Below are 13,122 nucleotides of genomic sequence, written 5' to 3' on the forward strand. Positions count from 1 at the left end.
AACTTGGTTAAATGGGTGCTTTGCTAATACTGGTAGTAGTAGTAGTAGTAGTAGTATTATTTAACGCCGGGCTCGGCCCGGCTTGTTAGCCGGCCGTTAGCAACCTCCCGAGGGGTATCTCGGCGCGCGTTCTATCTTCTTTATTTACACAGGGGGAAAACAAGGAGGGCAGAGGCGGATCGTGCCTGACCGGGTTCGGGCCCGGTCCTGCTTAGGGGGTTAGTTCACTGACGCGACCCCGTGCCTAAGGTGTACGGAGGGTTCGTCTGACGGCTTGTGCCGTGAGGTGTGGGTGAAAAGGCAATAAATCTATTCCTCGTCAGAGTTCGAGTCGCTTACGATCGGTGTCCCTAGGCGTAAAGTGCGTTCGTGGCGCGCGGGGCGCTGGCGGGCCGCTCTGGGGCGGGCGCTGAAATAGTTGGTGGCTATCGAAAACGCCTCAAAGCTTTTCGGTTGCCCGAGGCTTGTCTGGAAGAATTTGCGGCGTTGGGCGCGGTCTGGCGGCCCGACCGGCCGGTCGTTGTCAGGCCACGGCCAGTTTCTCCACACCGCCCGCGAAAAGCGGCAATGCACCGGGTGTTCAGGGGAGGTCCGCTTCCAGCACCAGGCACACGAGGTGTTTGCATCCTGGTGGTTGAAACGGTCATGGTAGGCTTTGAAATCGCCGTGGCCGGTCCTCATGGCCAAATAATGGCCCAGTAGGGGTCTTGGCAAACGCAGTTCCTCGGGCTCCTTTCTTGGTGTGTATTGGAATTTCCATTCCCTATATGCGGGGGACCGTTCACAGAGTTCTTTACGCCACCAGTCCTTTTCTATATTCGAAAGGATGGCTCTAAGGACCGTGCCGGCACCGCTATACGTGGTTTGCTGAGCCCTCGGGTCTGGGTCCGGCGGTCCGGCGGAGCCGGCCTTGGCCAGCTCGTCAGCCCGGTCGTTTCCCGGGATTCCCTGGTGCCCAGGGCACCAACGGACCCGAACCTCGGTACCTTGTTTTCGAAATAAATCGACAAGATTATGGAATTCCAAAAAGGCCCATTGGGACGAACGCGGCGCGTCGCCTCTAAGACCCCAAATAACCGAGGTGCTGTCCACACCAATCCAGATCCGGGCGCCTGGCTGGGCCCTGGCTGCCGCCTGTAGCCCTCTTAGGGCGCCAATCGCCTCGGCGTCGAAAACGTGGCTTTCCGGCGTAATAGATGCGGAGCCTGCGGCAAATTCCAGGCCCGCCCTAAAAGCGGCCCATCCGTACCCTATTTGGACGCAGTTATTTTCGTGTTTTTCCGAACCGTCCGTATATACCACGATATCGTCAGGTGATACCATGTCCAGCCATTCCATAAAGCGGCGGGCCGCTTCCTCTTTTGGGACTCCTCCGGTGGGGTTAGTGCGAGAATCCGGGGCATTGCGAGGTGCGCGCAACTCTAGTCTCCGGATCCGCGGGAGAAGTTGTGCAGCCGTTTGCAGGGTCGTGGCCGAATGGCCCGAGTTGCGGGCACGAGGTGTTTCACGCAGGCGGCTGACAAGGGGGTGCCCCTTGTCCGCGAGCCTTAGTCGGGCGCCGTATTTCAGGCGGGTGTAGGCCAGCGCGACGCGGGCCGAGGGTAATCCTGCGTCCCTGAGAACAGTGGACGAGGGGGTGGTTTTATACGCCGGGAGGATTGCCCGTGCCGCTAAAACCAGCGGTTTGTTCAGTGCTTTGAGGAGTCCTCTTTGCTTATGCGCTGGGTTGTACCATGCCTCGGCTGCGTAGGTGGCCGATGAACCCACGCATGCCACCGCTGCCTTGCGAAGTGCAGCCGCAGGCGGTCCGTATTTTACTGCCCCAAAGCTTTTGAGGTGAGCAGCGACCGCCATTGCTTTGGCAGCCCTTTCGGCCACGTGGCGGCGCCCGTCTAGCCGTCGGCTGAACCAAAAGCCAAGCCAACGCATGCCCGGGTAACGCTCGGCCCCGGAGGCGCTTTGTCCGCGTCGACCGCCCGGTAGTTGGACCGGGGTAACCGTTCTACCATTAATCCGGATTTCCGGGTTGCGACCGTGCCTTTTCTTAGTGATATGGATCACCTCTGTCTTTTCCGCTGCAAAATGGATTTTCTCTTCCGCCGCAATTTCGTGCATATCCCGGAGTTTATCTTCCAGCCAACGTACGTTCTCCTCCAACGAGGGTGACGATTTCCATGTAAGCACGTCGTCTGCGTATGCCAGCCGCCACTTCGCACCGTTTTTGACGAGGTACGCCAAATATAGCATATATAGGATCGGGGAAAGGGGAGACCCTTGCGGGGTGCCGCACCCAAGCCGCCTAAAGCCCGTGGTCGTACCCTCCAGCCGGACTCGGGCCTGGCGGCCGCTTAAAAAGTTAATCACGAACCTGAGGAGCATTTTACTAAACCCGAGGCTCCGCATTTTCCGTATTAATCGCCCATGGAGGAGGGCGTCGAAGGCGCCTTGGACGTCGCATGCGACAAGGGTAACTTCCTCCCCGCGAGCTAAAGCCTGCTCGATATCGTGGGCGAGGGCACAAACCAGATCCGTCGCCGATCGCTTGGGTAGGGCACCGCCGTGGGTGCAGCTAAGGAGCCCGTTGTCGTGTATGGCCCAAGCTATCCGGCGTGCAACGAGCCTTTCGAGGCCTTTTCCGATGCAGGAGAGGAGGGCTATAGGCCGCCAGGATCGAACGCTGCTCCGGTCTTTCTTCCCCGTTTTCGGTAGCATCGCGACCTCGGCCTTCTTCCAAGGCGCTGGGAAATGTCCGAGTTCCAGGCAACGTTGGTAGAGCCTGCGCACCGGCTCGGCCAACGAAGCCCATCCGGCTTTTAGTAGCCGGACGGTCGTTCCGTCGATGCCCGGGGACGTGCTCGTAACCCCAATGCAGGAGCGCTCCGCCTCTTCCGCACTCACCTGGGTGTCCCAAGGGATTTTAGCCTCGTCCGCCGACCAGGCCTCCAAGGGGTCTCCCTGCAGGTCATCCTCCGCCGAAAATCGGCCAAGCACCTCCCGCTGCAGTGCTTCCGCTTTTGCTAAGGGCTCGCTCACTTGCTCGCCGTTAATAACCAGCGGCGGGGACCGGAGGCGTGGTCCGGCTCCCAGCCAGCCCACCATGTTCCACAAATCCTTATCGTCGCGCAGTTGGTCAATCCGGTGCCTCCAGTAATCCCGCTTCGCGGCCCGCACCCCTTTCGTGTAAGCTTTCTCCTCGGCAGAGGCGTCTGCCCTATTTACAGCGCTCCGTTTAACCCGCTGGAATTCGACCCAGAGCCGCTGGCAGTTTTCGGTCCACCAAGGAGCCGAGCTGCCCCTTTTTCCCGCCGGCGTACCCACGACCCACGTCACTTGCTCCCATAAAGTTGTAAATTCAGCTACCCACGCGTCCAATGCGTAGCCATCGGCCGCGGATCCCGGGTCCGGCATATCTTGCATGCCAAAAGCAAGTAGCTCCGCGAACTTTGGTAGCCGGTCGTCCCTAACTGAGACGTTGACCGCCTCCGGGCGGGGGGCGCCGCGCGTCCGCAGCGTGGTATAAAGAGATTCGTGGTCGGAGCCTGTGTAAAGACTGCTGTCAACCACAGTTACCGTGCTGGGGAGGTTGGAAAAAACCATATCCAGTAAACCCCCGTCGCGGTGGGTGGGCACGCCGATATTTCCTGTAAAATGCATGCCCTGGGCTTGCGCCCATGCCGTCAGTTGATCCCCTCCGCGTGCGTCTGTGCGGCCTGGCTGGTATGCAGCAGCCGCTACGTTAAAATCGCCGCCTATCACCGTGGGTCCATTTGGCACGGTATTGCATACCATTTCCAGCGCGGCCTCAATACCCGGAGCCCTATATACATTAATAAACAATATTCCGTTAATTTCGAGCCAAAGTACGTCCCGCGTATTTTGGCCCTGCGGTAACCGTCGTTGTGCGGCCCCTAGGGCTGCCCCCTTCTTGACGTAGGTGAGCACCCGGGGCCGGAACCCAGTCATGGCTTCGTAAGTGCTCGCGTGCCATTCGTCCACTGGCGCAAAAACATCATAGCCCGGGTGCGTTTGTGTAGTCGTCTTTAGCCCGCACCATGGCTCTTGGACGTTAACCAGGTCCACTTCTCTCTGGTGGCATAACTCCAACAGGCTCAGATGCACACCCATCCTTTTGCCTACGTTGGCCCAAACTACGTCGAGGCGTTCCCGCTGCATGTTGCCGAGCGAATATTTCGTCATATCAATCGATGGGTTGCTTCCAAGTCTATCACATCAGCGGGGCAAGGTTCGGCAGCCGCTGCGTCCTCCTCCATTTCGGCTGCCCAAACGATTTCTTCGTGCACGCGTTCCTGTTCGGCCTGCAGGAAGTTGCGGATGTCCGCCCCTGCCGCCTCGCATGGCCGCGCTCTTTTGTTTGAGATGATCGATCGGGAGCTCGAGGTTTGCGAATGCTGCGATGAGGTGCTTAGGACCGGGATTGCAGGTGCTGGCTCTCGGCGGGCCGCCTCAGCCCGGTCGTTGATAATCGCGGCACGGTTGGCACGTCCGATTCTGCGGATCCCCTTTAGTTTACGCTGTGAAGGTCGTTCAAGCTTCCCATTTACCACCAAAGGTCGGGCAGGGCAGTTCTCATGTCCGGATGGGAAATGGCCGTGGCAGTTAACGCATTTGGGGGCTGCTTTGCACGGCTCTTCCTCTGTCGCATGTTTTGCTTCACCACATATGCCGCAACGCGCTTGCCGTACGCAGCGACGTATTTCGCAATATCCCTGGCAGCCATCGTGGTGGTGTGTAATTTTGCGTGACTTTTCAACCTTCCGCGCACGTTTCGACACTCCAAAAAGCTGAAAAGGCTTTACGGGTTGAAGGAAAGACACTATCCACGTGCCCTCAGCCGTATGCGGGTCGTATCCATGCTTGGAAATGTGCCAGTTGACTGGCTGCTGGCCTGCTGCCACGGTAATCTCCTCCTGGATTACATCATGTACGTCCTTTCTTCCGTCCAGGCAATTGAGCGTTCGGGGCACTCCAGAGACGGCGTATGTGTGCCAGGTTGTCGGGACAGTGACTTCCCGCGCGTCCAATGCGTCCATAATGGCCTTGACTGCGTTGGGGTTGAGGAGTTTTTGCCGTGTTTCCTCAGAGGCCACCGTAACACCCCAGCCCGTGGGGGTACGTTTGGCGTTTGGGATTTCACTGTGTGGCACCGAGACCAATTCGGCCAATTTGGTGGTTACCGCGTATGGCTCCCTCGTCACCATCCGCAATTTGTCATTTACGCGGATCAGGATCCGGTTGGCCGGCTGTTCTGTCAAACGTTTCGGGGCTTGGGGGCGGTCCCGGCCCGATTGGGAGGGAGCTGCGGAGCTGTCAGGTGCATTGCCGGGCGTCGTACGTATCGGGTACGAGCGCGTGGCCGGGGTTAAAATTCGCGTTGGGGCCGCCGCTGGTGGCGTGGCGGCTCGCTCGGCCCATGTGACCGATTTGTTAGTGGGCGTGCCTTTGCCTTTGGAGGCCGACGACGCCGTGCCCGTCCTTGTAATTAAGATGCTGCGCCTTTCGCTGGAACTGGTCGGCGAACGCGACGGGGAGCGCGAACGCTCTTTTTCAGGGAGGGTGCGACTGAGGAACCAGCCGCTGATCACATCATCAAGTTCGAGAACAATTCTCCTAAGCGCGGCGTCCTCCGGGGCCTGTAAGCTTTCGAGCTTGGCTGCAAAAACCTCTTCGAGCCAGCTGCCGACTGTTTCCACGTTTTCCAGCTCCTGCTGCAGTGTTTTGATGGCCAGGGCCGGGAGGCTGGAGTACCTTCCGCGGCCGGCCGGCTCAGGCGCATTAGCGGTGCGCGTGTCGAGAGATACGTGTTCCGACTCGGCCTGGCCCGGCGGCAAAGCCTGCGGCGTGCTCTGCGGGCGCGCGCGGCGGTTTGAGACCTCTGGTGAGGCCATGACGACCGGCGCCCGGAGGGCGAAAATTCTTCAGCTGTTAAGCTTATTGGTGTGTTTGGGTGTGAATCGCTAACAAAGGTGGGTCTGACCCATGAATGGTGGAGGATGCTTGTTGCTAATACTGGTATCCTGCGTACGTTCGTGGGTGCCTATTTATTTTTTATTTACGGGTCCTATACGACCTTGGTCATAGGTACAGGTACCTGGTATCGTTATTTTCGTATATACCAATCTTAGGCTTTGGCTAGCATGTGGACCTTACACACATTGCGAATATATTCGTACCATAGGAAATTGGGCTGGTGGTAGTACGTTATGGGGTATTCGTCGCTAGGTGTAAAAATAACCGCTGGTTCGTTTCGGAGTTTAATTTTAATTTCCCAATTAGGTAATTCCTAAATTGTATAAATCTCGTAGATTCCGGTTACTAATCGTCGTCGTGGGAAAAAATTGTAGTAAATCTTTTTGTTCAAATAAATTCCGCAATTATCTTTAAAACATTCTGCCCAAAAGACGTGGGTATGTTCCGGGTATACGGTGTTTAATTTGGGGTAATTTCCAAATGTCGGTACTATATATCCTATAGGGTCCCATTTCTGCTGGACTAAGGTATAACCTGGGAATTATATTAATTGGTCGTCTCGGTATAAATCGATTTGTTTTTTTTCGTATTTGTACGGGTCGTTGGCCCCTGCTGCACTATATATATTTGGGGTTACGTCTTTTTTATCGCTGGAACCTTTTCCAATATCGTCACTTAATTTTTCGGTTAATGGTTAATTTGTTATTTTAATACGGTAAGTCTGTCCCAATGGTTCCGTATCCGATTCTCCTAAGGCGTCCGAATCTATAAGCTCGGATAATTTGGCGTTTTGTCGGTATAAATTAATTGGTTATTTTATTCCAATAGATATTCGATTTTCTACCGCTAAAGTTCGAATACCTCGGGGTTTTTGCGGGTACCAGCCTACGTCGATTTTGGAACTATTGTGGGTTATATAATTATCGTTGTAATAAGTGGTCCAGCTTATTATACTATATTGGTCAGGCTATATCTGGTTGTGGTTGGTAGTATTAAATCCTCGTGGTTTCTCGGTTTTGCCCCTAAAATCCGTAGCAAATCCTAAGGTACCGTTATAGGCCTCGGGACAATTTCGCGCGATATATCCTGGTTTATTACATTTAAAATATTTACCACTTTTGGGATCTTTGCGAAACTGTCGGTACTAAATTGCGTTTAGGTCTATAGGTCCGTTATATATGCCATACGCGGTATTATATTAGCGAAACGGCTTGGGGTATTGGTATTTACGTCCTGTATTAGCTTATCGTAAGGTTGGGCCCCATACGTTACGTTTTTCGCGTCGTTCCAATTTTCGCTCGTACAATCGGTTATCGATTTTAACCGTTAATTCCATATACTTTGTTAATATATCGGGTCGTTCTTTTTTAACCAATTCGTTTTTAACCTTTTTTTTAAATTCCGCATAAAAACGTGCCATTAGGGCTTCCTTACCCCATAGTAATTTGGCGGTAATTTGTCGAAATTTACTGGCATATTTAAATGCCGACTTGGTTTGGGTAAAGCGTACCAGTTTACGCTTAGCCGTACGTTCTTCGTCTGGATTGCCGAATATTCCCCTAAAATATTCTTCGAAATTGTTATAATCGTCGAAAATACGGTTGGTCTTAACTTTACGGTTTTTTTCCTTATTATGGTCCAAATAATTTCGCAAAGTTGGCTCGAACCAGGCGAGCGCGTCGCTTTTCAAAAGCGAAATTACGTAAATAACCTTATCTATATTGTTATCGAAATTATCTTCGTTAAAGTAAAAATATACCCGGATTCCTATAAAAAATCCCTGCAGGGTACCTATGGTACTATTGTATAATAATAGTAAAAAGTATTTAATATAATTCCTATTAATTCGATTAATTTATTCGGTCATTCGTTCCTGAAATTATCGATTTTCGGCTTAAAACGTCGCGACCATTTAACGTAAGGCGTTAACGTTGGCCGGAACGTTGGTAATAAAAGGGGTTTAAAGGGTGGTTTTATTAAAAAATATTGTTTCGGCGGTACTACTCGGTATACTTTAAAACAAAATATTAAACAGGAACAATCAAAATATTACGATCAAAATATCGGGATAACCTATTCTTATAATAAAATACAGTAGGTTAAAACAATTAAACGTCTAACTGGGTAACTGGGGTTCTTAATAATTGGGGGTAAAATTATAATCGTTCTTAAATAAATATTAAGGTTAATTAAAATTTAATTGCTGCTAAACAATCCTAAAATCGAATCTATCTATATGGTAATAAACGTAACTTATATAAACTATATTCCAAATGTAATTTCTCTTAATCTATTTAATCTGTAATTCTCAACTAAGATTTTACAGATCATAAAGATCCATTCCCTTGGCCGTCACGTAAGGTCACGTAAGATCTCGTGGCCTTACCCTTAGGTAATCGTTGTTCTGCCGGTCGGTATTTCTTCTGGGCGAGTGTCGTCAGGAGGGGTGTGACCCCACCTGGCCTCTCTGGTACCGGCCCAACTATCTGGTCGTAACATATTTCTCCCCTACTGGAGAGATGCAAAGGAAACAAGCAAGTGGTGCAGGAAGCGCGAAACAGGCAGGGGTTGCATAACAGTCTATTGTCTGCCTCTAGAGATGTCGCTAGCAGTTCAGGATTGGGAGCATCTGCATGAGGAGGTTGCGCTTATAGATGGTAATGTCCTGCCTACATCTGGAGGACACAAGATGAACGTCTAAATGGATACAGGCTGCCACCAAATTTGGTTTTCAGTTTGAGCGATGAGTTGGCCATAAGTTGGGTTCGTACCCAGCCGCGACGTTGGCTGGCAATTTTCAGTACAACTACACCCATCTGCTTACCCAAATATAGCTCTTGATACTTGTTTTTGGACGGATCACTTATTTCTGCACGTAGACACGCGTAGGTGGCTACCGTTTGTTTCTCAGCGTCAAGTGGTGACAAGACTGACCCTCTGTGAGTCGGATGTAAGGTGAAGTACCATACACGCTGGGGCTTATTGAACTTATGCTCGTTACGTTAAATATAATGATAGTTATCGTCGACTCTAATGACAAAGCAGAGTCTCTTTGCTAATGCCCTAGGCCAGGCTCTTCTCAGCCGTGCTATCCTTCAAACCCGGCTTCCCAGGTGAGCCATGAGACGACTCGACCTCTGCCCCATCAATAACATCCCCCGAGACATCAGCAGGCTCGTTCTCCGCGCGCTCCTCCTCCCTCACGTAGTCCCTAGGCTCGCACCACCTGGCCTCGACGAGCGCAGGCGGAAAGAACTTGCACAAGATCCAAAAAACCCCGCCAGAGATGAACAGGCCGACCCAGTAGGCAAAGTAGTAGAATCGCGTGATTCCCAGCGGAGCGGCCACGCCCATGTTGTTGAGGAAGCCGTAGAAGTTGGGGATGATGCCGGCGATGTAGGCAATGTATGCGCGGATGTTCCAGCCGTGCGTGTAGTAGTACACGCCCTTCTCGGACGGCGTGAAGGCGTCTGGGATGGAGATGTGACCGCGCCCAATGAGGTAGTAGTTGACCAGGAGGATGCCGGTGATGGTGGCGAGGAAGACTTGGTACGAGGCCAGAAATGAGACGAAAATGCTTGCAGAGCCCTGAAGACATGAAAAGTTCCGGGTTAGAGACATCATTGAATAGAGACCAGGGCGGTAGCAGTCAAGCTGGGGATAATGCTTACCAAAAGATACCAAGGGCAGATGGCAAAAGAAATGACAGCGCAGATGAAGAAACCCCTCCGGACGGTAACATATTTGGGGAAAAGAGCAGCAATATCATTGCCGGCTGGCAAAGAGTTCTCAAAGATACTGCTAAAGATGCAGCTGTACGCAAACATGGCGGCGAGGAAGAAGCAGCCCGCGCGGTTTGCGGCCGTATACTCTGCCGTCTGGAGCATGTCGAGCAGCGTGATGGGGTTCCAGACCAGTTCGCCAAAGATGCGCTGGCTGGATGCACACACAAGGTTGCCTGCGATGGCGACGACCAGGTTGGACATGGGGAAGCCAAAAAGGTTCCCAAGCAGCACGTCGTTCTTCTTCTGGGCGTATCGCTGAAAGTCGGAGGCGTTGGAGGCAAAAGTGGCGCAGTTGGCGGCTCCTAGGAGGAAGAAGCGTACAACCAGCCAGGTGTGCGTGGAGCCCGTCGCGGCGGCTGGCTGGGAGACTACCGCCCCGAGTCCACCCGCCTTTGTCGCTGTCCAGGCCACCATGGCGACTGCCGAGACGGCAAAGACAACCAGCTTGATGTAGACGAGGATCCGCAGCTTTGGTATGGGTATGACGAGGAAGAAGCAGGTGATGAGCCAGAAGATAACGAAGCCAATCATTCCAGCAGACGTCAAAGCAGATCCGGTGCCCATCGTGTTGGGGAGATCAGCTATCCTGGGAGTCAAGGCATGAAGCATCACATAGATGCACTGACCACCCTGTACCATGTTGACCCCATTCCACACCACCGCAGAGACGGCGCGGTTGAACGTCGGCCACCACGCGCCGTAGACGCCAAAGGCAGTCCGACAGAAGACGGGGAATCCAATATGGTATGTGGCTCCCGGACGGCCGTTGAGAGCCATGATGATTGATATGAGCATCTGACCACCCAGAGCACAGGCGACAGACTCCCACATGCTAAGGCCGAGGGCCTGGCCAGTCGACGCGCCATACCAGTTTGACACGGTTGCGACGGCGCTGAACCAAAAGGTGAAATAGGTTCGGTGCGTCCATGTCCGATCGGCCAATTTCAGGGGTCGCAAGTCGTCATTGTCGAGTGTGAGCTTCTTGCCCTTGATCTCCTGGGCGCCCGCCGCACCGAGGGATATGGACTTGCCAAAGACCCGCATATTGAATGACTGGGAGGATGCGAGTGTGTTGCAAGGTGGAATGGTCCAGAAAAAGTCGAGAACAAGTGGACATGGTCACGGTGGTCTGAGTGGAGCGTTGGATGACATTGTCTTTATATCAAATACTGACGCGTATTCATGGCAGGGTTCTTCTCTTTTTTTTTCGTTTTATTTTCGCCGTTATCAGCGTGGCCAAGGGGCAATTTTACAGTGGCATCCTGTTGGGCGCAGTTAACACAGAATTCCAGGCTGGTCGGGGACCCATCATTGCGCCCTTTTGGGCAGCCCCATCAAAATAATAGCCTACCAAAAGATACGATACCATGTATTTGCAGCTCCGATGGACGGCGGCGCCGAAAATGCCCGAAGTCAAAGAGGAACAGTTCGGCTGTTTGTCATCCTATCTCGTGATAAGCCCCCCAAATCTCCATGTGGTTTCTCCGCAAAAACCAGGGAAACCCCTGATTCGTACGCCAACCTATACCATTCAATGGGAACCTACGGGGGTCCATTGACTCCGCACCTCAATACCAGCCGCAGATAAGGGAGATACCCAGATGCTATTACTGCACAGTAAACTTGATTGCGACCCCACTGAGCCAACGAGCATCACGTTTGGTCTTCTATTTTGTCTCCGCATCTCGTGCCACAACGCCGGAGTGTGGGTTACATTCGCCATTTCCCCGAAAAAGTGCGATGCGAATATTTACCAGTGTAGATTGACGCAAACAAACATCCCACGGCCAACACTCAACTTGTTCAACGTAGCAAGACAAATTTGTTACATCCCAATTGAACAGTGGTCATTGAACAGATAATTATGGCCACACTTACAGAGACAGCGGCTCCGGCCCCCGAGACCTACAAGCTGCAGCTGCACTCGGCCTATGGTCCGGTCTACCGAGATGTGCTCCGCACCCCGGCCAGGGACTGCACCATGTCCGAAGTGCCCGTGATCGACCTCACCAACATCAACGGCACAGAAGAACAGCGTCGAGCACTGGCCGAGACCGTCCGGGACGCCGCGGAGAACACGGGCTTCTTCTATATCAAGAACCACGGCATCCCGGAGAGCACCATCAGCGCTGCCTTTGCGCAGGCGCAGGCCTTCTTTACCCAGCCGGCGGAACTCAAGGAGCCCGTCTCGAGCGACAAGTCAAAGTTCTTTAGCGGCTGGACTAGAAGACGCGGCATCCAGATCGCCCCCACGGACAAGCCGGACAACCGTGAGGGGTTCAGCTTCCGCTACGACCCGAGCCATGACCCAGAGACCAAGGATCCTGCTGCCGTGCCTACAGATATTGCAAAGTGGCTAAAAACTGAGGATTTTCTGTGGCAGGGCACCACTCACCTGCCCAATTTCAAGGATGACCTGGTGGCGTATTGGCAACAGTGCGTCACGCTTTCGAGACGCATGATCAAGATCTTTGCCCGGGCGCTGGATGTTGACGAGAATTACTTTGACGACGTGGTTACATATCCCGGAAGGTAAGTATTTTCTTTTCTCTTCCCCCCCTCCCCCCGTCAACCCATAGATCGATGCGCAGACGCAGACATGCCAACACCAAAACAGTGACAGCGTCTTCAACTACTATCCCAAGAACGAAGGCTCAGACGCCGACGTCGTCGACATAGGCCTGGGCGCCCACACCGACCTGCAGTGCTTCACTTTCCTGTGGCAGGACGACGTCGGCGGTCTGCAGGTCCTGACAAAAGAGGGTCAGTGGGTCAAGGTCCCGCCTGTCGAAGGCACCTTTGTGGTCAACATTGGGGATTTCCTGCAGCGCGTGTCCAACGACCGCTTCAAGTCCACCGTGCACCGCGTCTACAACCACGCCCCCAAGGACCGCATCTCCATGCCCTTCTTCTTTGGCTTCAACCACAACGCCCAGTGTGCCGTCCTGCCAACTTGCACGAGCGAGACGAACCCCGCAAAGTACGAGCCTATAAGCTGTGGAGAGGTGAGTATAGCAAACTTGCCTTGCTGTTTTTTTTTTTTTTTTTTTTTTTTTTTTTTTTTTTTTTTTTTTTTTTTCTTTTTCTCTTTTTTTTGCTTTCTGTCGCTCCATCATTGTATATGCCTGAGAACTAACCCAGACGTTTACAACCACAAGTGGTGCCGCCTGAGATTTGAGAAGACGTACAATCTATCAAATGAAAATAAATAAACATGTCATGAACTCAAGACTGAAACTTTTCTATGGACACTGTAAGAACGATTGATTCAAAAGTAATATAGTGTAGGGCGTTGATCGCAAGAAGGTTTGTGGCCATTCTAGTGTTCTTGAGCTTTGGGGGGGGGGGG

The 13,122-nt window shown here is 52.8% G+C and overlaps 2 protein-coding genes across 2 annotated transcripts; one reads left to right on the forward strand and one right to left on the reverse strand.

The window, feature by feature from the left end:
* Positions 1-8,961: 8,961 nt before the first annotated feature.
* PgNI_09113 (uncharacterized protein) lies at positions 8,962-10,817 on the reverse strand (the record flags this gene model as incomplete). Its single annotated transcript, XM_031129102.1, has 2 exons — positions 8,962-9,576; positions 9,660-10,817. 2 exons carry the CDS (start codon positions 10,815-10,817, stop codon positions 9,052-9,054), a joined length of 1,683 nt encoding a protein of 560 aa, XP_030978056.1. The 3' UTR covers positions 8,962-9,051.
* Positions 10,818-11,593: 776 nt separating this feature from the next.
* PgNI_09114 (uncharacterized protein) lies at positions 11,594-13,107 on the forward strand. The gene is made up of 3 exons (XM_031129103.1): positions 11,594-12,305; positions 12,391-12,778; positions 12,932-13,107. The coding sequence occupies exons 1-3, from the start codon at positions 11,638-11,640 to the stop codon at positions 12,983-12,985; spliced, it is 1,110 nt and encodes a 369-aa protein (XP_030978057.1). The 5' UTR covers positions 11,594-11,637; the 3' UTR covers positions 12,986-13,107.
* The last annotated feature ends 15 nt before the right edge of the window (positions 13,108-13,122 follow it).

Source organism: Pyricularia grisea, assembly GCF_004355905.1.
Source record: "Pyricularia grisea strain NI907 chromosome Unknown Pyricularia_grisea_NI907_Scaffold_7, whole genome shotgun sequence".
Lineage (NCBI taxonomy): Eukaryota > Fungi > Ascomycota > Sordariomycetes > Magnaporthales > Pyriculariaceae > Pyricularia > Pyricularia grisea.

What these genes read in the sequence shown, in the direction of transcription:
- PgNI_09114 (XM_031129103.1), top strand. Translation starts at nt 11,638, where the DNA reads ATGGCCACACTTACAGAGACAGCGGCTCCGGCCCCCGAGACCTACAAG. An exon ending in GTGGTTACATATCCCGGAAG is followed by an intron (nt 12,306 to 12,390) that starts GTAAGTATTTTC and finishes ACACCAAAACAG; the next exon opens with TGACAGCGTCTTCAACTACT. An exon ending in AGCCTATAAGCTGTGGAGAG is followed by an intron (nt 12,779 to 12,931) that starts GTGAGTATAGCA and finishes TACAACCACAAG; the next exon opens with TGGTGCCGCCTGAGATTTGA.